Source organism: Gorilla gorilla, chromosome 9, assembly GCF_029281585.2.
Source record: "Gorilla gorilla gorilla isolate KB3781 chromosome 9, NHGRI_mGorGor1-v2.1_pri, whole genome shotgun sequence".
NCBI classification, from domain to species: Eukaryota; Metazoa; Chordata; class Mammalia; order Primates; family Hominidae; genus Gorilla; species Gorilla gorilla.
Window position 1 is genome coordinate 24,407,258 of NC_073233.2, and position 24,255 is coordinate 24,431,512.

At 38.4% G+C, this 24,255-nt stretch overlaps 1 protein-coding gene across 4 annotated transcripts in view; it reads right to left on the bottom strand.

Annotated features, from left to right (window-relative positions):
- Positions 1-21,893, bottom strand: part of TPH1 (tryptophan hydroxylase 1) — a 28,697-nt gene extending 6,804 nt beyond the window's left edge. The window contains exons 1-9 of one of the 4 annotated variants that reach the window (XM_055355972.2): positions 21,822-21,869; positions 20,696-20,829; positions 16,214-16,356; positions 11,550-11,733; positions 8,879-8,979; positions 5,129-5,196; positions 4,782-4,978; positions 2,117-2,252; positions 1,208-1,334 (exon numbers count right to left, since the gene is read on the bottom strand). In XM_055355972.2, coding sequence (XP_055211947.1) covers positions 1,208-1,334; positions 2,117-2,252; positions 4,782-4,978; positions 5,129-5,196; positions 8,879-8,979; positions 11,550-11,733; positions 16,214-16,330 — 930 coding nt within the window. In that variant the 5' untranslated portion in view covers positions 16,331-16,356; positions 20,696-20,829; positions 21,822-21,869. Of the gene's footprint in view, positions 1-1,207; positions 1,335-2,116; positions 2,253-4,781; positions 4,979-5,128; positions 5,197-8,878; positions 8,980-11,549; positions 11,734-16,213; positions 16,357-20,695; positions 20,830-21,722 lie in introns of all 4 variants that reach the window. The other 3 variants (XM_055355971.2, XM_019035971.4, XM_055355973.2) reach the window with 3 other exon arrangements.
- Between the last annotated feature and the right edge of the window lie 2,362 nt (positions 21,894-24,255).

The window sequence follows — 24,255 nt, forward strand, 5'->3', positions numbered from 1 at the left end:
AGCATTGTTTCACAATGTTATAAACCTTTTTAATGTCTGGCTAGAAGACAGATGGAGTCTCATGTCTGCTTCTGTAGTTAACCTTTTGGGATATACTGTTTGAGTACATGAGTTACATCAGCTTCATGCGGTTATCTAGTTAGAAAAGCATTGAATATTTTAATAGTCTTTTTGGATAGTTGTGGATATTCTCCTTTTACTCTCCATGAAGACTCAACAAGTGGATAGAGTTTCTCAAAAGTTCAACTGCAATGTGGAATCTGAATTATGTCAATGAACTGCCTGTTACATTAAAATCCACTGTGTGCTTTGAATGGATCTTTTATCTAGGCATTATTTTGACCTCAAGGACCCCATAAAAGAGTCTCAGGGACCCCAGAGGTCCCCAAACCACAGTTTTAGAAGCACTATTCTATTTCACGCTGCCTCCCCCACTCTTGGACACTCTGCTCCAGCTTCTCTCTGTTTCCCCAGACACACCAAGCACCACCTTGTCTTTCCTTGTGGGCCCTCATCCTGAGATGCATTTCTTCCTTCCTTGCTGAGCACATCACTCATTTTCCATCAGCTAATCCAGATGTCCTTCTCCCAGGAAACCTTCCCCAGGTTCTCTATGCTCCCAGAGCAATGTGAACTTTGCTATAGGCTATCTCATTTGACATAACTGTCTCCTCAAACAGTACATAAGCTCCTTAAAGGTAGAAACCAGGCCTTACTCATCTTTTTATTTCCAGCACAGTGTCTTGTACCTAGTACTCAAAAACATTTTAGCACAATTTTAAGGAAACCTATCCTTTTTATTGGAAAATAAAAGATAGATAACCTATTATTGTAATCTTGTTTTTCTCTACCTTTTTTAAAGCTCATGTCTCCTTTTGATAAACCTTAAAATTTTACATCCTTCTTTAATGTTATTTGAATTAAAGATTATGAGCAAAAACAAATTTTCTTTTCCTTTCTTTACTCTTCTCTTCTCCTTCTTTTCTCTTCTTTATCCTTTCCTCTCTTTTCTTTTCTTTTCTGACAGAGTCTCTCTCTGTTGCCCAGGCTGGAGTGCAGTGGCACAATCTCGGCTCACTGCAACCTCCAAGCAAAGACAAATTTTCTAACAGTCATTCTGAATATGTACTTTTAAACTACACAGATACTCATACACCCTACCCCAGGTGAAAATTACTGATCTATACAGTTAATTCCAGATTTATACCGTTGCCAGTTTTTGAACAGCCTCCTCTGAAGCGCCAAGAGAAGCCAAGCCAATTTCTTGGGAGAATTGGGCAAAACTAGGTTCAGCCAAAAGCGGGACATGACCTAAGAGTTCATGGCAGGTATCTCTGAAATAGAGGTACAAGTTTGTCACGCTGCAGTGCTTAACATACGTGTATAATCAACCATTCAATCAAATCGAAATCCAATATTTTATTCTAATGATCGGGTGATATTACTTTAGTAACAGATCACAAAGGACACTAATCAAATAAAGAAACAATTTTGGTTCAAAACCTTGGCCACTCACAGACTCACACATACAAGTGCACATCAGATACCTATGGACATCCACATGCCACCCCCAAAACCACAACCCCCACCCCCCAACCCCACCACATATACACCCAAATCAGATCTCTGCTCAAATATCACCTTCTCAGCAAGGCCTTCCCTGATCACCCTTTTCAAAACAGCAACACACACACACACTCCCACCCACCTACACTTTCCTCCATCCCCCTTTCTCAGCTTTATTTTTCTCCATGGGACCCAACACCACTCGATGCAACATTTGCATACATTTACTTGTTTGTTTATTATCTGTATCCCCCACTGGAATACAAGCTTTATGCAGGCAGAAATTTGTGTCTGATTTTTTTCAGTGTTACATTCCCTATGCTCAGAATAGCAGCTAGCACCTAATAGGCTGTCAATTAATAATCATAATGGCTAACACATATAGAGCATGGAACATGTATTTCATGCCAGGTACCATTCTAAATGCTTCACATGTGCTAATTTATTTAATCCTTGCACACCAAAAAAAAAAAAAAAAGAACCCATAAGGTAGATGCCATTATTATAAATAACCATTTGATGAATTCCTGGCTGAAATAGAAGTACTTACGGCTCTGGGGTATAGAAGGGATCTGAACTGTGTCTCACATATTGAGTGCAGTGAAAAACTCGAAAGGCTAAACCTGATAAGAAATCTCTTGGTGATAAGTAACCAGCCACAGGACGGATGGAAAAACCTGTACGCTCTGCAAAGCAAAGGAGAAAACAAAGAAAATCTTTACCAGAATAGACCCCTGACTGCAGCATTTTAGTTCTGCTAGTGGCACCAAGTAACACGTTGATGGAAGACATGGAAACTATAATTTATCATATGCATATTAAGGGGAACTAATTATTATTAAGCACTTGCTATGGCCAGGCAATGAGTTAGACCTTTTACATATCACATCTCCTTTCACATTTACAACATGACTTAAGGATATTTCTCCTTATTATGACAACTATGAAATGGAGGCTCAGAGACTCAATAATGTGCCCAAGTCCACACATTAGTTGATAAAGGCAGAATGAAAACTCAGATGTCCTCATGCCATACAACACCTTGCTGTCTCCCTAAAGGGCTTATACTATCTCCTAGATAATCTTCTTTTTGTAAAAAATCACTAACAAGATGTATTCATTTAAATCAGAACGATTTTTGAAGCTGTGCCATTTTTAGCCAGTACCATCTCTTGTAAAGTAGTCCCTTTCTTTTATCTAAACTGGATAGTGCCCTTCCATCTCCCAACAGCCAAGACTGCATGCATACTGTAAAAGAGGCCTGCCACTAGGATTCAGTGGTTCAGGAGACCCCTGAAAGCCCTAATCTTGGCCTTCATTCCAAACCCTCACAACTCTGGTATTCCACTTCCATCCAGCTGTGTTGTATTTGGATGCTCCCATTCTGATGGGCAGACTACACTGTCTGGTAAAAATTTCCATAGTGATAGAAATGTTCCATATCTGTGCTGTCCAGTAAGGCAACTACTAGCCACATGTAGCCATTGAGCATTTGAAATGTGGTTAGTGTGACTGAGGAACCAACCTCTTGATTTACATTTATTTTAGTTATTTAAATTTTAAACAACCAAATGTGTATAGTGTCTACCATATTTAATAGTGCAGATATCCTCTTCCAACTTTTGCTGGAACTTTCTGTTAGTTTTGATTTCTCTTTGGTATTTGACCTTGAAGCATTTTCAGCAGCACATTCTGCAGCCAGCCCAGGCTCCAGACCCTAAGAGATCAGCTTTCAGTTTTGTGTGCATTACAAAGCGTTTCCTCCAAATCTCATGCAAATTTGATGTTACAACTTCCGTAGCATATATTTGTCCATCTTTATAAGTCCAGCAATGTTATGTGCATTGGTTCTCTATCATCCTTAATCACTATTTCTCAAAAGTTCAGTTTTTATAGAAACCACTTACATAATTTCTTCCCTTGTAGAAACTGTATTGCTCTTTCCTGTTTATTTCTTCTAGTTTTGTGTATAGTTGTTGAATACTGTTAAGGAGTTAAATAGATATGTAGATTTTTTTAAGTCTATGAGAGAAACTCAAAGACAGCAATTTCAGACCACGATGGAAATAAACTAAACTCTCTTGAGTCACAGCATAACTGCTTTGTTTTCTCCACTATGGTAATCTGCTGAGATTATCTACTGAGATAAAAGGGAAAATTTATACTTCTTAAATATTGTAAACCCTTGAAGATAGATCACTGATCATTTTACTTCCTATACTAGCGAGAAAAAAGTAAAGAGGCCTGGACCAAACAAATATAAAGAACTAAAAGGAACAAAATTGTCCTTACCCTTTGTTTATGCCTCTACTAGCACCATCTTTTTTCTTGCTAAAATTATAAAATCTTAATGTGGAAAATGTCTTCAACCTTCTCCAAGATGTTTGAATCTCCTCTACCAAATAATGGGTGTGGAGCTTTTGCACGAACACCCCCACGGATGAGGAACTAACCATCTCATCAGCCTATTCTATTTTCAAATCACTCTTTAACACAATATTCTCTATTCTAGGCCAAAAGCTTGAAGTTTCTATCCAACAGTCCTTTACTTTAGAGTTGCACAGTAATCCCTCTGTTATAAAGATGGCTTTCAAATATTTAAATAAAGCTATAACAGCCCCTAAATCTCTAGGTTAAACACCCTAAGAGTTCTTCAAATTTTATATGTGATGCAATTTCAAATCCCCTTATAATTCTGCTCACTTTCCTCTACCTTGCCTGCAGGTTATGATTATCCTTCAATGTGGTGCCCAATCCTGGATCCAATACACCAGGACAGAGTACGGGAAAATTCTGACCTCCCATATCACTACGCTTTATTCCTCTATTAAAAATGCTGTCATTGTCGGGCGTGGTGGCTCACACCTGTAATTCCAGCACTTTGGGAGGCTGAGGAGGGTGGATCACTTGAGGTCAGAAGTTCAAGACCAGCCTGGCCAACATGGCGAAACCCCATCCCTACTAAAAATACAAAAATTAGCAGGGTGTGATGGCAGGTGCCTGTAGTCCCAGCACTTTGGGAGGCCATGGCAAGAGAATCGCTTGAACCCAGGAGGCAGAGGCTGCAGTGACAGAGGCTGCAGTGAGCCAAGATGGCATCACTGTACTCCAGCCTGGGCAACAGAAAGAGAGACTCTGTCTCAAAAAAAAAAAATGCTGTCATGATCAAAACAGAGTTCAGCAACTCCCTTACAAAAAATTAATTAGCTTATTACCTTTTAAAAAGTTGGAGACATCTTCCAATTGTGGGATATTATCCTCCCGATACCCACAATATTTAGAAAGCAAAGGTAAGTTTTTGAGATACTCTCTGCAAGCATGGGTTGGGTAGAGTTTGTTGAGCTCTTGGAATACGGTTCCCCAGGTCTTAATCTCCTCTTCAGTGAATTCAACCTTTGGAATGAGGTCTCCACTAATGAGATAAAGGGAAGGAGTTGTTTTGAATTAGCATTTAATAAATAGTGGCACTTATTTCACTTTCTACTTGCCAAATGAACACAATTTATTCTATTCACTTATTTTATTATCTCAAAGTTGACTATATTTTTTTAAATATACTTACTGTTTATAATTCATAGCCAAGTCCGCAAAATACTTTCGACGTTTACGGTAGACATTGTCTTTGAAGCCCTGATAATTAAAGATATGTTTTTAAATATCCATACTAAAAAATACTTGACAGATGATATTTGGGAAACATTTCATTATTACTAGAGCTATTATATTAAAGGGCTACATAATTGATACTATGAGCAAGCATTATTTAGAGATTTATGATCATTTTTATTTTAAAGTCAATGTTACATGACAGCTTTATACTCCAGTAGCTACAAAGATAAAAGATATAATGGATACAAAGATGGAATTGTGCCTACAAAGATAAAACAGTTTAAAGAATAAGTAAACCACCATCCCAGTTAACTACATGGCTCTTTTCCAAGGGTGAGGGTTTTTTTCCTTAATCATTTGACTATATCTTGTTATATTTACCTGTAATAGTAATTAATAATAAAAAGTAATTAATATTTGAAATAGTGACTTAACTGAATCTAGTCTTAGATTTTATCACAAAATGCAAATATATTTGCCATTTGCAGAAACAATGATGATTTAAAAAGCAGACAAAATAGTAACATTAGAATTTATACTCATGAAAAAAATTTTTTTTAGACAAAATGGCTGAGCATGGTGGCTTAGGCCTGTAATCTCAACACTTTGGGAGACCTACGAAGGAGAATCACTTGAGCCCAGGAGTTTGAGACCAGCCTGGGCAACAAAGGGAGACCCTGTCTGTACAAAAAAAATTTAAAATAACAATTATAACTAGCCAAGTGTGATGGTGCATGCCTGTTGTCCCAGCTCCTCAGGAAGGTGAGGCAGGAGGATGGCTTCAGCCCAGGAATTCTAGGCTGCAGTGAGGTATGATGGTGCTGCTGCACCCCAGCCTAGGCAATAGAGGGAGACTCTATCTTGAAAAAAAAAAAAAATCAAAAATCAAAGCCCAGGAGAAAAAAATGCAAATAATGGGAAAGAAGGGGACATCTGAAAAGAGAGAACGAGACTCATCTCTTTAATACAGATCTATGAGGTAGCACAGATTTACTATGATTTGTGCTAAAATCTGGAAAAACAGATATGAACAAAGCACAGTCTGGGGCTTAAAGGAGTTTACATGAACCTGTTATTGTAAAATGATACAATAAATGTCTCATCATATTGTACAGAACGGCATGCACACTTAAGACGAGTGTGTGGTTCAGGGAAGGCTTCCCAGTGATGACTCTCGAGCTAAGACACAAAAGAAGAGTGGAAATAGCACAGTGATTAAAACAAACAAACAAACAAACAAACAAACAAAAACAGCATGTTGTGCCTAAGAAAATATAAGCAACCCCATGTTGCTCAAACTTGGAGAGTAAGGCAGAGCATGTTGAAACTAGTTGGTGTCTGCAAATTAAAGGTCCATTAAGGAGCTTGGAGTTTAGCCTTGGGTAATGGGAACCCACTGGTGTTTTTTAAATAACTTTATTGAGGTATAATTCACATACCATAAAATAACCATTCAGTGGTTTTTAGATAGTCACAGAGTTAAACAACCATCTCCATCATCTAATTTCAGAAAGATTCTGTCACCCAAAAAGAAACACCGTGCTCATTAGCAATCACTCTCCAACTCCACCCCAACCCTCCTCAGCTCCTGGCAACCAGTAATCCACTGTCTATTTCTATGTATTTTTCTATTCTGGACATTTCATATAAAAGGAATCATACAATATGGGACCTTTTGTCACTAGCTTCTTTCATTTATCATAATGTTTTCAAGGTTCATCTATGATGTAGCACATACCAGTATTCCATCTCTTTTTATGGCCAATAATATTTGCTTATATAAATATGCCATACTTCATCCATTTATCAGTTAATGGATGTTTGGGTTGTTTCCACTTTTTTGCTATTATGAATAAGGCTGCTACAATCATTTGTGTATATGTTTTTGTAGGAACATATATTTTCAATTCTTTTAAGTATGTACCTAGGAGCCATTGGTGATTTTTAAGAGAGAAGATGAATAATAGTTATATTGAGGTTTTAGGTCATTCTAATGAGGATAAGGAGGAGGTGTTTGAAGGTGAAATGGCTAAAAGAAGGGAGACCAGTTTAAGGGATGTGGTAGTAGGGATGAATAAGGAACACATTTAAGAAATACCTAGGAGGTGAAAATCAGCAGGACTTAGTAGATCAGTAAAACTGATGTACTCACCTTTCCATAAACATGCCCCAGATTTTCTTGCCTCTGAACCTTTGCTCATATTGTTCCCTCCTGAATTGTTCTTCCTTTCCATCTCTTATCTCCTGAAATCTTTTAAGGCCCAATTGAAATGTCGCCTTTCTCTGATCTCTTCAGCTAGAAGTGTTTGCTCTCTTATGTGTATTTTGAGGCAATTTTTTTCATGAAGCAAAATTTTCACCTAGTGCACTTTCTACATTTTATCTTGTGTGTGTTTATTTATATATGTGTACTTTAGCTTTTCAACTAGACTACATGCTCCTTTCTGGCAAGTACTGCAATTAATTGCAATAGTTATTCAATAAGATTATAGAATAATTGGACAGATCATCTAGTGGCTGTCTAAGGTAGTATAAAAAGGTCACATTCACACAGTTAACACATGAGAGAAGCTACATTAAAGCTCTGGTCAGTTTAACTTCCCAATTGCACTCTCTTCTCTCCTCCCCTCCCAGAAATGCTCTAGATTTACTAATTCTCCAACTCTTGCCTGTACTGTACAATTTTCTCAGGAAACAACTTCCTAGTTCATCAACTGCCTAATAAACCAATCATGGTGGGCAGTGTGGGTGGCAAGTCTTTCTCTGGCCCACTTTTATTTATCTTCCTTTCCAATAACCCATGCTCATTTAAATAAAAACTGATTGCAGATGCTGTCTTCGTTTTCGTATAACCTTTTGAATAGCTCTTAATAATAGGAATGCTGGGCATGGGACAGATATTTTGGAACAAATGAAGCTACATGTTTTTCAGGCAGTTAGTCTCAATTCCACCAATATGGAGGTCTACTAACACTTGTTGAAATCTTTTTTTTTTTTTGAGACAGAGTCTCACTCTGTCGCCCAGGCTGGAGTGCGGTCGCGTGATCTCGGCTCACTGCAAGCTCCACCTCCCAGGTTCACGCCATTCTCCTGCTTCAGCCTCCCGAGTAGCTGGGACTACAGGTGCCCGCCACCACGCCCGGCTAATTTTTTTGTATTTTTAGTAGAGACGGGGTCTCACTATGTTAGCCAGGATGATCTCGATCTCCTGACCTCGTGATCCACCCGCATCGGCCTCCCAAAGTGCTGGGCTTACAGGCGCGAGCCACTGCACCCCGCCCGCTTGTTGAAATCTTGATTAAAACAATGTCTCATTTAGTCTAGAAAAAACACTTTCTCTAAAAAAGTTGCCCTTAATTTTTAGTTTGCTTTAAATTGTTTTTATAAAAATATTTATTAAACATACTTACTGGGTGATAGTTTATGCCTGTTATCCCAGCACTTTGGGAGACCAAGGCAGGTGGATCACCTGAGGTCAGGAGTTTGAGACCAGCCTGGCCAACATGGTGAAACCCCATCTCTACTAAAAATACAAAAATTAGCTGGGTGTGGTTGTGGGCACCTGTGATCCCAGCTACTTGGGAGGCTAAGGCAGGAGAATCACTTGAACCCAAGAAGCAGAGGTTGCAGTAAGCCGAGATCGTGCCACTGCACTCCAGTCTGGACAGCAGAGCAAGACTTGCTCTTAAAAAAAAATACTTACAGGATGGTCTGCATCTAGTTCAGATCCATACATCAGAACCCTGTTGGCACAATGGTCCAGGTCAGAAATCTTCTTTGGAAACCAAGGAACAGTTTCCATACCTGTAAAATTTAAAATAAAATAAAATAAAAACCACTAAAAGTTGAAGAGATAATCTTAAACAAGACAATAAAGAAGATAAAATTAAATTCAGTTGGATGAGAGTTTTAATTTTAGCTTGTACATCAAGGCAAGATTTATACGAGTTAGGTAAATTGCCCTATTTCTAAAAAGTAAAATTTATTCAAAATTTCTGAGCTTTAATTTTTTTTGAGTCTTCAGGTTGATGTCTAAGTTTTGGAGAAATACTGTACTTTAGAAACAGACTGAAAGTTTTAAAAATGCTTAAGCTACATATTTAGTTATTCAACAAAAGCAGAATAAAGATGCACAACTTTATTTACAGACCAAGGTACAAACTTAATAAAAACTTCATTTATTTTTGCCGATGGAAAAGATCTTAGAAATCATTTGTCTTTGCCACCTTGATCTTCTCACCATTCCTCAGACACGCAAGCCCTCATAAGACTATGGGGTTTTATAAATGCTACTTTTCTGCCTGGAATAGCTATTCCACTCCCATTCCCTGCCGCACCCTACCCTTCTGTTTTCCTGAGAATATCCGTCACATCCTTCAAGACCCAAATCTAATGAGATCTTCTCATTCCGCAAAGCCTTCCCTCACCCTGTAGGTACAGCTAATTATCTGTCCCCTGGGTTCCCGTGATGTTATGTTTCTCTCTAAAGGCTTTTACTATGTTTTATTATAATGTACCTGTTTATATGTCTGTCTTACATGAAAGACTGGAAACAACTGTAGGGTGGAGACTATATCTTTTTGTATCCCTATTTCTTAGTAGAAATATCTGTCACAAGGTTGGTGTACCCTAAATATCAACTGAACTATCTCGTCATCTATACTCCTCTGCATTTTACAGATGAGGTAATCAAACTCCAGAGAGGTAATTTATCCAAGGTAACTCACTCCTTTTGGAATACAGAGGACTAGAACTCAGCTCTTCTTGCCCCAGCATATTGCTCTTTCTAACATACCCAGGAGTGATATTCAAGGGATTTAACAACAAATACAAAAGGAGCAGTAATCACTCTAAATAGACATCAGCAGAGTCCTAGGCTTCTGCTCTGCAAGGTGTTAACCCTTTAGTTGTTAATGATGGGTGTGGGACTTCTAGCGGGGACAGTATCTGGAGCAACAGAGGCTTCAGGCATGGTGAGGAGCCCTCAAGGGACTTGGGGAAGTAGCTCTCTGCCAGCCAGAAGTGGAGCTATATCAGTATTTTAATAATTATATAGCTGTACGAACGCATAGCAGATGAATAGCAGTCCTGATTACACCTCAAATATTGTGGACATAATCTGAAGAGATTATTTTAGATTGAGTACCATACATAAAATGTACCTAAATTATCTATTTGTCTTTTGCCTCGACTGAACTCCAAGGATTTTTTTTACCAGTAGAGATCTTAACCTTTATCTTTGCTACCTGAGTATCTGAAACTTCAAAAGGCTTTATTGTTTCCCATTTGCTTTTGGAAGGAATGCTGTACATCAGTTGTTCCTGATGTTTTTGGCACCAGGGAGTGGTTTTGTGGAAGACAATTTTTCCAAGAAGGAAAGATGGGGAGGCAGGAGATGGTTTCATCAGGCATTGGATTCTCATAAGAAGTACACAACCTAGATCCCTCGCACTCGCAGTTCACAATAGGGTTTACGCTCCTAGACGGAGCTCAAGCAGTAAGGATCACCGGGCCTGCTGCCCACCTGCTGCTGTGCAGCCTGGTTCCTAACAGGCCACGGACGAGTCCCCTGCTATACCTATTGTGTGTCATTTCATAGTTGTCAGCAACTGTCAACATTCTCAACAAATTTAAATATTCATTTACTATCTGCTAGATGACAAGTCTTATGAGACTTACTAAGTGCTCAGGGATTGTGAATTATAGGTTTGTCAAATCAAGAAATGTTGATGATTTGGAAATTGAGAGATAATCAATTATCAATTTCTGATTATGCCAAATTGTCTGTCTGTCTTTCTTTTTCTTTCTTTTTTCTTTCTTTCTTTTTCTTTCTTTCTCTCTTTCCTTTCTTTTTTTTTTTGACAGGGTCTTGTTCTGTTACCCAAACTGGAGTGCAGTGGTACAATCTCGGCTCAGCTCTACAGCCTCAACCTCCTGGGCTCAGGTGATCCTCCCACCTCAGCCTCCAGAGTAGCTGGGACCATAGATGCATGCCACCACACCTGGCTAGTTTTTGTATGTTTTGCACAGACGGGGTCTCTCCATGTTGCCCAGGATGGTCCTGAACTCCTGGACTCAAGTGAGTCTGCCTCGGCTTGCCAAAGTGCGGGGGATTACAGGCATGAGCCACCACACCCAGCTGTTTCTTATACTCAAGATTTTCTTTTTCATTTCTCTTACACTTGATCAAATGTTGCTTTATAATTTTTCTTTGGTATCTGGAGCAACTATATTTTGTGTTCCCTTCACTACCAGCCTGTAAGCAATTTGGAGAGCTTGTGTTTTATTATTTTAATGTCTTCAAGATAAATATAAGGCTGGACACACATTAGGTGTTTCATCTTCTAAGTAGTATTTTCACATTTTGAACTTACCATCTTCCTTCAAAGTAAAATTATCTGGTGGATTCACAGAGAGAACATTGGTATGAGACTTCAGCAGATGGAAAATATCATTCAATTGTTCTCTGTTGATGTCACAGTCAACAAAAATCTCAAATTCTGAGTTTCTTCTTTTTGATTTTCGGGACTCGATATGTAACAGATTCACATGCTTCTCCTGTGTAAAGCACAGGGAAAAGATTTCATGTAACTGCCTCAAATGTTAATAGTCTTTGAGCAGGCTACTTTAATTACCACTAAAAATCAGATTCACACTTCTCAGAACAGCAAAGGGAAAAAGGCTGTTTTTAGTGCTGCCAACAACAAAATAATTCCTTCTTAAAAATTATGTATTAGAAAACTTTTCAAAATTCACCCCATCCTCCAGAAACCAATAAAATAACACACACTAGAGGTCCTTCAGATGTCAGAATTAATCAGAATTCAAATCAAAATATTATTAAGTTTCCTGGGTAAGAGGAATCTTTTGAAAATTCTCATAAATAAAAGCTAGTTTTCAAAAAGTGATACCAATGTTAGTCCTGGAGAAAGAAGAGTTTCCCTTTCAAAAATCCATTTAATTAAATTAGATGAACAGCTGAGCACAGAGTATTTAATACCTCAAATCTCTTAAGCTACAATCTTAGTAACAGCTGAACCAGATCTCCTCTTCTGACCTCTCCCAAGTCAGCCTAAGATGGGGGTGCTGTGTGTATAAGTGTGGGAGGAGGGTATGTTCTCTTACCAATCTGGGTAGCTGAGGAAGAGTGCTGGGGACATGATAATGGAACATGAGCACTAATCACCCTATAGTTTTTTCATCTAAAAAAATGAGAAGGTTAGAGCAGATAATCTCCAATACTAACCAGTGCATCCTAAAATAACTTAATGAACACCTGTGTAACTAGGTAAGGGCTGCGAAGAATATAAAGGGAAGACATAAAGGAATTTAGAATCTAGTTGGTGAACACATGGAAGATTAAGAAAATAAAGTAAAGAGTGTTCGGATGCAGGTGCTCAGCAAAGGGAAAAGCATTACGACTTAAGAGAGAGTAGAAAGTTTCATGGAGCAGGTGGGAACTTAAATGAATCTTAAAGAATAGATAGAATAGGCCAGGCATGGTGGCTCACGCCTGTAATTCCAACACTTTGGGAGGCCGAGGTGGAAGAATCACTTGAGCCCAAGAGTTCAAGACCAGCCTGGACCACATAGCAAGACCCCGTCTCTACAAAAAGTAATAAATTAGCCAGGCGTAGTGGCGCACACCAGTAGTCCCAGCTACTCGGGATACTGAGGTGGGAGGGTCACTTGAGACCAGGAGGTTAAGGTTACAGTGAGCTGTGATTGTGCCACTGCACTCCAGCCTGGGTGACAGAGTGAGACCCTTTCTCAAAAAAAAAAAAAAATTATCAGGGAACATGAGCTAACAAGAAAGAGGAGTGAGTGATAGAGGATGTTAGAAAATTAGAATAGGCAGGGTTTATCTGGGAACATAGAATTTATCACAGAATCAATAGAAGTCAGTTACAAAATATATTGGGATTGATCAGATGTAAAGAAGAGTTTCATTTCATCTATTTCTTATAAATTTTTACATTAATAATGCATTTGTAAATATTTTCTAAATGATGACTTGAATAAATATAAAGCTAAACTATGTCTTTGGAGAAAAAAAGATGCAAAAATGTCAATCATTCCTAAATTAAAATCTCAATGGAATTTGGTGAGGAAATGTAATTAAATAATTTCCAAGTTCATCTGGAAGAAAAATACAGTCTGGAAAATTCAGATAAAGTAGAAGTAATAAGTGAAACATTCCCTATCACACATTTCAGTTACAGAAACAGAGGCATAGAGAGGTTAAGCAGTTTGGCCAGAAGCACACAGGTGACAAGTGTCAGAGCCGGAATTCAAATCTAGTCTGTCCAGCTCCACAGTCCATGTGCTTAAACACTATGCTGTAATCCTGTTGCACAAGAAAGCAAGAGTCACAAAGGTGGATACTAAGGCTCTTCTTCAAACAATATTTACATAATCTTAATAATAAAGACACTAAAGATTGACAGAGCCAAAAACCGGGACACAAATACATTGGGAAAACGAGTGGAAAGGAAGTTGAAGAGGCCATCGGAAGGGGAGTTGGGTCAAGAAACCTAAAGTTTTACTTCATTGTTGAAAATCAATAGAAAATTACCCATAATTCTAGAAATCAAGAAGTAGAAGCAGAATAAGCATATAACTTATAAGTGTGGAAGTAAATATTAGAAAAATAGTTTAAAGAGTTGAAAATGGTTGCCTCCACTAGGCAGGGGATAACTAAAATGGATGGAGACACACCCGGAGAACACCATGTAGCAGTTAGAAGAATGAATGAGATGTTCACACAGCAGCGTGCGTAGGTCTTAAAAACACAGTGCTAGATGGGAAAAAGAATCTTTATAGCACAATATGATTATATAAATTACTAATATATGCACACACAAAGACTACATATTCTAAAGTGCAGACAAAGTAATTCAATGTACATATCAAACATGAGAGCAGCTCTCTATCAGAAGAGAGAAATGGAGATAGAATTCAAGAATGAAATAAAACAGGAAGAGGTTGCACAAATCAACGATGATAGTGTACACGTGATTTAATGAGTGTGATTAACTCAAGCTTCTGCACAGAAGGTTGCAAAAAAATTAAATGGAACTTTGGAATGAAGAGAGATGGAGCAAAACACTACTTTTTAAAAAATATGTTTTATAGTACAGGTTGAGTTGTTTTTAAGCTATGCACAATTATTCTTCGATTAAAAATTAAATTTAAAAAAAGTTGATGGAAGAAGACATACAGGTATTTTATTTAAAGACCCAAAGGTAATCAATAGAATAGCTAAAACTAATAATAAAAGTATCAGATTTGGAAGGACTGGGAGAGGGAAGGGAGGGAGGTGGTATCAGTATCATTGTTCATAATAGAAAGTAAATGAATATAGTGTGAAGTTGATAACTTGAAAAGACATATAACAGCAATGTTTAGATTTCATAAACTCACCACCAAAAAAACTAACGGCCAGAAATAGTTAAAAGAGGTTGCCTCTAGGGAGTGGGACTGAGAATATGGTATGTGTTAGGTAAGAAAACTGATGCTTTTCATTACAAGCTCTTCTAGACTATCTATATTTAAGATTTTTACTTCTTTGAAATATTCTTTGCAAACAGCTATATAATAGTATGTCATATGATTATTAACATAGCTAACATCTATTGTTCACTTACTTTGTACTGTACCATCCTAAGCATTTTAGAGATATTAACTCTACTAATGCTCACAATGACCCTATGAGGTAGGTAGAGTTCTCATTTTATGGACATAAATCCTGAAGTGTGGAGAGATTAATCAATTTGCCCACGATCACCCAGGTAATAACTGACAGGGCAAGGATATGAATCCAGGTGGCCTGTCTCTGGAGACCAGAGCTTAACCACAGTGGTGTTCTGCTATCACAATTCAACATCCCCTATATTAGGACAAGTGGCTTATTTATAATTTTTAGCTCCTATAAACAATAAATCTTTGTGTGTCCCTGAGCCCTTAAACTCAGTTAGGTCCCCCAAGTTCAATGCTGTCAGAATATCTGGTACATCTGTTTCATGTCACTTTACACATAGTAATTATTCACTTACTGCAGTTGTTTGTTTAATGTTGCCTTCCCCACTAGATTATATACTCTGTGAGGACAGGCACTGTGTTTACTTTGTCCAGCTCCACATCCTTAGTGTCTGGTGTGGTACCTGACACATAGTAAGGACTCAATAAATATTCATGTTCTGCCTGACTGATCCATATTTTTAAGACAGATTTATGAAATTAGAATTATGGGTCAAAAATATGAACATTTTAAGGCTCATAATACATATTACCAGATAGTTTCCCTACAGGGTACACAAATTTATCCTTGTGCCAAAGGTGCATTGGAGGGTAATGTACTTCCAATGCAATGAAGTTCTGACAATAGGAGACACTGTCATTATAGAATCTTCGCTACATGAAAATAATATCATTAAATATACTATGACTATATCATTAAATCTCAAGTATATAATAATATATGATTAAATATCGATAAAATTTTAATATTTTATTAAAATAAAATTAAAATTTGCTTCTCTAAAATCTATAAAGTGAATCTTTTCTCCCCCATTTCTCCAAGTAGCTATTTATATCTCCTCTTCTGTAAATTGTTTGTATCCCTTGTTAGAATTCAGCACTATTTTAGAAATGTAAGTTCTTAACAAATGTTTGTACTCCATCTCTGAAGAGTTTACAATAATTTATATATATAATATATAAAAATTATATATTTATATATTTTATCTATATATAAATATATATATATAGAGAGAGAGAGAAAATCTCACTCTGATACCTAGGCTAGAGTGCAGTGGTGTGATCATAGCTCACTCACTGTAACCCTGGACTCCTGGACTCAAGCAATCCTCCCACCCCAGCCTCCCAGATAGGTGGAACTACAGGTGTCCACCACCACACCCAGCTAAATTTGTTTTTTTTAAGAGATAGGGTCTTGCTATGTTGCCCTATATTTTAAATATAGTTTTAGAGATTCATTTCTAGAAGAATTCTGTGCAAAAATACAGAAAATGCTTACCTGAAAGATTTTCAGGGCTTTTATAAGTCCTCCAACTTCATTCTTTAAGGAAAAAATGAGACTTGCTCTTCCCCTTTCTAAGGAATTGTCTTTGTTCTCCTTATTGTCTTCAATCATGATGAATTTGGAGTAATTCTCTAAAACTAAAGTATGAAAACAAAGACTACGGGCTTAAAAAGAAGTTGCACAATGCAGACAATATTTGATAACTAAGGGCTCATTTACTTCTAGGAGCTTCAGTTTCTTAACCTTTTATAAAACCTGGATATGCAGATAAGCTTTGCAAGAATCTAGTGAGACCAAAATAAGATACAACTTTGCCTGACACCTGCCTAGAATAGAATACATGTTAGTAGTTCCCTTTTGTTTTTTTCTAAACCAATCCCTCTTTTAGGGCATGACTGAAGCCTGCCGGCTTCTTGCAGTCTTCCCAACTATTGTAGCCTAAACTAGTCAGGAAGGCCTACCTCCTCCCCACCTTGCCCACAATCTTAGCACTTCACTATACCAGGTCTCAAATGGTTTCCCCAAATGTTCTATTCGAACATATCTCACCTTCTAACAAGGCAGCAAGCTCCTCCAGAGTGGGGACAAGGCTTTCTATTTATTTTGTAAACTAAAGGCCTGGCCAGCTCTAGATACATGTGCACTAGATGGATAACTGCTAGCCAGGAGAATTCTAGTTATGCTTCTCAGAAGATGAACCAGAGATCTACTTTGGTATCTTCTTAACCACCTACTTACACTGCAAAACAGCGTAAGGAAATGTGTGGAATGTGAAGTCGGACATATCTAATCATTGGCCTCATGTTTATCAGTGTATGACCTCGGGCATGCTACTTAACCTTTCTAATATAAAACTAAGTTACCAAACAGCTACCAGAACTCATAACATCCAAAATTCTCACTCGTTTTAAAACATCATAACATGGCGTGCTATTCTGAGATTTTCCTCATGGAAGAAACTAGGATATTTCAGGTACCAAGAAGAGTTAGAGATACATAATTCAAAATTTAACTAACATTTATGAATTCATTGGGTTCAAGTTTCCAAAACTACCAAGATTTTTAAATTATGCCAAATTAGTCTCTAGAACTAAAACAATTTGTATTTCAAATGCTATAAAACTAAATGGCCAGTTAAACTGAATAATTATGTGGATTTTTCTGTGATTCAAATAATTACTAATGGTAAAACGAATAAAATTTCAACCCAAGTGCATTCACATGTGTAAAGCACCACAGTCAAAGTTAGGGCAGTAAAAACTTAAAAACAAGACAACTTGCCTCCAAATAATTCACACACTTGTTCATGGGGAAGGAGAAAATGGAAGACAGACTTCTCAATAAGTACAAATAAGCAGAAGAGAAGGGACACTGAGATCCCAGCCATGACACCCAAGGAGTACACTCAACCGCCCCTCACCTTCCCACCTCCCCACCCCTTTGATCAATATCCCATGTGCTTCTAAAGATGACTGAATATAGCTTCTAGCCCATCCATGAGTCTCTGCTGAGAAAGGATTTATGGATGAGAAGCAGGAGATCTTAAGAGATTTTCCACTTCAAAGGAAGTGACCATTTCTTAAGGTAAACTTAGGTATACACAGAAAATTCCAAATTGGTGGCTCTGGGGCTAAAAATTCAGGGATGGCCTCAGATAAGCATTCTCAAAATGTTTTTAGGGATGTGAAAACTTTCAGAAACATTTCTTACCCATTCAATTACCACTCAAAGATTGACTTTTCTTATCAAACACAGAGTATGGGTGATGTTGTCCTATAGCGTGAAAATGTAAACAATAAAAGAGATGCAAAATAATATAACAAATTGCTAGTAATAAATCTTTCCGCAAATCCTTCTAGGCAAGTTATAATCTTTATATGTATCAATCTCTTTATTTGCAAACTTGGAGGGAGGATAATTAACACCACTCTCATGATTATAAGGAGGATTAAATATATATAAACTTATTGTTATGAGAATTAAATAGTTATAATTTACATAAAACTCTTAGAACAGTTGCTAACCTACACTAAGTACTCAATAAGTATCATCTCAAATAATGGGGAATATGTCCCAAATTTCCAGTTTTCAAAAAAAGAGAAAATGTTCAAGTAATGAAGTAGACATTCTAAATACCTCTGGCTAAGAATTTTTCTTGCCCTAGGAATTAGGCATTTTACAAGATGGTTAACATATTTCTTACAATAGCAAGCATGTGGAAAAGTTGCTTTATGATATAAAATGTCAGTATTGTTTTGTATCAAGGTGATTTCAGTTTCATTAATTTATTATAAAACCCCTAAAGTGTATTAAATTCCAAATCTCAAGAAAATAATTCAGCAGTTTTTTTGCAAACAAATAGACAAAGACCCCAAAGTAAAATGTACTGAGTTATCCTACAGTTACTGAGTCCTCATGTTTCCTGATACCGTCACTATGACATGCAGAAGGAAGAGGATTCTGCAAATATAAGCTATTTGCTGGCCAACCACTAGCTTCATCATGTAAATCAGCTTTAAGAACTGGGAGCAAGGATCAGAGAACAGTAAAGAAAAGTTACCACTGATTTTTTCCAGTCAGTGGTAACACTAACAGAATTCTAGATCTCCTGATAATTTGTGTTTCAACAATCTCTTGGAGCTTGGAATAAAACTCTTCATATAAAACTATATGAGGCCAGCTGCTGCGGCTCATGTCTGTAATCCCAGCACATTGGAAAGCCAAAGTGGGTGGATCACTTGAGGTCAGGAGTTGAAGACCAGCCTCGCCAACATGGTGAAACCCCATCTCTACTAAAAATACAAAAATTAGCCTGGCATGATGACACATGCGTGTAATCCCAGCTACTCGGGAGGCTGAGGCATGAAAATCGTTTGAACTGAGGAGGTGGAGGTTGCAGGGAGCAAGATCGTGTCACTGCACTCTGGCAGGGCAGCAGAGTGAGACTCCGTCTCAAAAAACAAAAACAAAAACAAACAAACAACAACAACAACAAAAACTATTATGAAGAGCCTGGGTAACATAGTGAGATGCTGTATGAACAACAACAACAAAAAAATTGTTTAAGTTAGCCGGGCATAGTGGCTTTCACCTGCAGTCCCAGCTACTAGGGAGGCTGAGGCAGGAGGCTTGCTTGAGCTCAGGAGTTCTAGGCTGCAGTGATCCATGATCACGCCACTGCAGTCCAGCCTGGGTGACAGAGTGAAACCCTGTCTCTTAAAAAAAAAAATGAGAATTTCCTTCAATTTTCAAAACTGATCCCTAAGCTTTCCTGGAAGTTGCTATTGTGAGAAGGTGCTAACAGTCATGGCTCCATCCCTTCAGGGTTCATAATTATTTTCTTTACCTGATTCTGGAATGGATCAAGTTTTGTGCCAACATCTCCTTAGTTGGTGTGGGGAGAGGAGGGTGAAGGATACATTAATTGAAATTTATGATATGCAAGGCATTTATATTATTTTGATTTATTTAAAGACATACATTATTATATTAAGATGTAAGTGGCTCACACCTGTAATTCCCAGCACTTTAGGAGGCCGAGGCGGGTGAATCATGAGGTCAAGAGAGCGAGACCATCCTGGCCAACATGGTGAAACCCCGTCTCTGCTAAAAATACAAAAATTGGCTGGGTGTGGTGGCGGGCGCCTGTAGTCCCAGCTACTCGGGAGGCTGAGGCAGGAGAATGGCTTGAACCTGGGAGGCGGAGGTTGCAGTGAGCCAGGATCATGCCACTGCACTCCAGCCCAGGTGACAGAGCAAGACTGCGTCTCAAAAACAAAAACAACAACAACAACAACAAAAAGATATGGAAACACTCCTCCTTGTTTAAGTCATGGTCAAAATGAAGGTTCTCAAAAGGAACTTTTGCTAAGAAACTAGAAAACTAGAAGAAAATTCTCACCCTCTTTTTTGTTCCCCCCCACCTCAAAATAATCTTACAGGACATAGATCTTTGATCATTACTAAAACTTGGCCATAACTTTGCTTGGTTGACAGAGCTTATGAGGCATCAATTATTTTTTCCTCCATTCAGTTAACCCCAAACCGCTTTCAGAATCTCAATATTTTGCCTTGTTACTTTTTCCTTTCCCCTTTCAACCTACCTACCTCCTCCTACTCTTTCAGGAAAACAAAACAAAAAAAAACCACAATACTAACCTGGTAAGATAAAATAGGTCACACTTGTTTGAATCAGTGTCTCATCAATACATAAGCATTTTATTTTTAAAGCAACTCTCTGATCAGCTAATACCAACTGGTACCCTTTTCTCATGAAAGGTAGAGTCATTTTCCTACTGCGTCTCCCGGCCTAAGGATGCACTGTGTAGGACACACCACTGGAAATAAGGAAAAAATACCAAGAAGACACTCAGAAGATCAACAGACCCGACCCTTGGGAGAGGTCAAGGCGTATACAACGACCAACTCTTTTCTTCCCTTAGTTTAATCAGTAAAACAAGTGTAATTTATATTTACCTGATCTAGGAAGCACAAAGCACTACTGAATTAGCCTTTTGAAAGCATGGATATTGTTTGAAGAGAGAACTAAAAACTGCAAGGAGGATTCTTTCAGAGGGAGGGAATCCTCTACGGAGTCTTGATTTTCTTTTCTAAATAAGGAGTGGGAATGAGGATGAAAGTGTAGATGAAATACAAAAGAAAACACTATCCATGAAAAACAGTATTCTAGGAAATAAAGGCACTGGCAGAGAAAATGGAAATAGAAGACACATCCCTATCTGGAGATAATCTAATAATACATGTACAAATGGACCTCAGTGATAACATATGTAAACCACAGATTATAACTTTACAGAAACATTGATATTAGAATTCCACCCCCCCCCCCTTTTTTTTTTTAACTAACAGGCACAAACTTTTCCTGGGTTAGCAAGTTCAACTCTAGTGTTTTTCCTGCTAAGTTGAGTGGGACATCAATGAGAAGTTCATTTTAAACCTCTGAAAATCAAACGCCAAAGGCAAGGTTGAGTTCACATGGACTCTTAACTGACTCTAAACCGCAAGGACCTAGTCCTCTTTGTCAATTGCGACCTTGCAAAAAGCTCTCAGTCGTCTGTTGGGATGGTGGTGATGATGGTAAGTGCGATGCTGAGAAGCTTGGCATCTGAGACTCCCTCTTCTCGGGAGGCTGTTTAAGGGAAGCTTCCCTTCATGGGAGGAGAAGAAAAAAAGAGACATTGCCCTTTGATGGAGAGGAAGGGAAGGAAGAAAAATCTTACTGTTTCTGCCAACATAGAGGAGTCACACAGACTTGGGTTGGACTCTGGACCCCAGTTTCCTCATCTGGGGACTCAAGAAATATCTACCAGAGTTTGTTGTGAAGGTGAAATCTCATGATGGCTAAAGAGTCTGTTCCTGGCACACAGGAGGCCCTCAGAAAGTGTCTTTTCTCCCCAGACAGCGTAGGAGGAAAGAAGAGTAAGCGTTTATAGGGGTACAACTCCGACCTCCCAAATCTGACTCCGCAAGAGCACCAATTTACCTCCCGGGAGGGTGACTCTGCCCAGCCCCGCGCCTGCCAAGCGCCGCCAAAGCCTCGACGGCGGTCCCCGGTGCCCGCGGGAAGGGCCGCCTCACTCACCTCGGGCGCCAGTAGGTGCAGGCTGGGTCGGCCGGCGGCCCCGCGCCTGCCTGTCTCTTATAGAAGCGGGCGTCGGAGCAGCTGGGCAGCGGCCAATGAGAAGGGAGGGCCGGCGGGCGTGGGGCGTGGGCAATCGCGTCCGCCTGCTCCCAGAGACTTGCACGCCTCAATCTCTGCGTGTATCTGACTGGTTAGATTTTAATTAAGTGAATGTTAGGCCGTCCTTAACCACACAAGTCTGACTAACACTGAACAATCCAGAGTTGGACATTCTCTCCAAACCAAGATAACGCCTATTATCGACACAATGACCTGCTACAGGACTGCAGTGCTTCTCGCCTGTTGGAGCCAAAGCAAGAATCCCCCCACCTCCCACACCTCTCTGTGCTTCTGGGCTATTTAATAGCCCAGTCCTGACTTATTATTCTCTTGGTGCTTTCCCCCGTTCCTTGAGGCAGAGCAACAGTTGAACTTTTTAGAAGAGAAGCGTTCAGTGCCCTTCTAATTAAAAAAAATTTTAAGCTGCAAGCAGAGAAGCATTCTATATTAGCAAAAAATCATGTTACATGCTGTTGTGAACAACAGGACATAGAAGCAAAAAATTTGGAATAGGTATTTACTGGTTGAGTAGTCAGTCGATTAGCTCCTATCCCAAAGGACTGTACACATAACAAAGTATATTATAGGACATTCTTTTCTCCAATGTTTGAAAAGTAAGATTTATTGATGTATAATTAACACACAGTGATATTCACCCTGTGAGGTGTACAATTCTGAGTTTTGACAAACATGTATAGTTGTGTAACCACCAAACGATCAAAATATAGAACATTTCTATCACTGCGAGAAAGTTCCCTTGTCTAAAGTCTCTCACCTCACACCCAGCCCGTGGCAGCCACTGATCTGATTTCTGTCTCCACAGTTTTGCCTTCTCTGGAATGTCACAGAAATGAAATCATGAAATATGTACAGATTTTTGGCTCCTGGCACTGAACATAATGCTTTTGAGTTTCATGCAGGTATTAGTGATTTGTTCCTTTTCTTTCCTGTTTTCTTTTTTGCTGAGTATGGATGTACTTTAAAGCTCAGGACCTTTACAGCTTTTACATGCGTTTTTCTTTTATCTGTATAATGCTTCTATGAGGTACATATTATTTGTATTTTACAGATAGGGAAATTGAAGCACAGGGGTGGCTCTAAGACATTATTCTGGCACAGGCTAGTAAGTACCATCAATAATCAAGCAAAAATGTCTGAGTTTAAATCCAGTGCTCTTACTTCAATGCCATAAAAAATACTGGTCAGGGAGAGACCTTTCAGAACCAAGCTGAGGTCAAAGATGTCTTTCCTAAACTGAAAGCCTTTCCTTGTAGATCTGGAACACGACAAGGATGCCCACTTTCACCACTATTATTCAACGTAGTATTGGAAGTTCTAGCTAGAGCAATCAGACAAGAGAAGAAATAAAGGGCATCCAAACAGGAAAGGAAGAAGTCAAATTATCCTTGTTTGCAGATGATATGATCCTATATTTGGAAAAACCTAAAGACTCCACCAAAAGACTATTTGAACTGATTAAATAATTCACTAATGTTGCAGGATACAAAATCAACATACAAAAATCAATAGCGTTTCTGTATGCCAATGGTGAACAGTATGAAAAAGAAATTAAAAAGTAATCCCATTTACAATAGCCACAAATAAAATAAGTACCTAGGAATTAACCAAAGGAGTGAAAGATCTCTACAATGAAAACTATAAAATACTCATGAAAGAAATTAAAGAGGACACCAAAAGAACAGAAAGCTATTCTAAGTTCATGGATCGGAAGAATCCTTATTGTTCAAATGTCCATGCTACCCAAAGCAATCTACAGATTCAATGCAATCCCTATCAAAATACCAAAGACTTTCCTTACAGAAATAGAAAAAACAACCCTAAAATTTATATGGAATCACAAAAGACCCAGAATAGCCAAAGCTATCCTGAGCAAAAAGCACAAAACTGGAGGAATCACATTACCTGACTTCAAATTATACTGCAGAGCTACAGTAACCAAAACAGCATGGTACTGGCATAAAAACAGACACATAGACCAATGGAACAGAATAGAGAACCCAGAAACAAATCCACACACCTACAGTGAACTCATTATTGACAAAGTTGCCAAGAACATACAATGGGGAAAGGACAGTCTCTCCAATAAATGATGCTGGGAAAACTGGATATCCATCAGAAGAATGAAACTAGACCCCTATCTCTCACCATATACAAAAATCAAATCAAAATGGATTAAAGACTCAAATCTAAGACCTCAAACTATGAAACTACCGCAAGAAAACATTGGGGAAACTCTCCATGACATCAGTCTACTCAAAAATTTCTTGAGTAATACCCACAAGCACAGGCAACCAAAGGAAAAATGATTGCATGG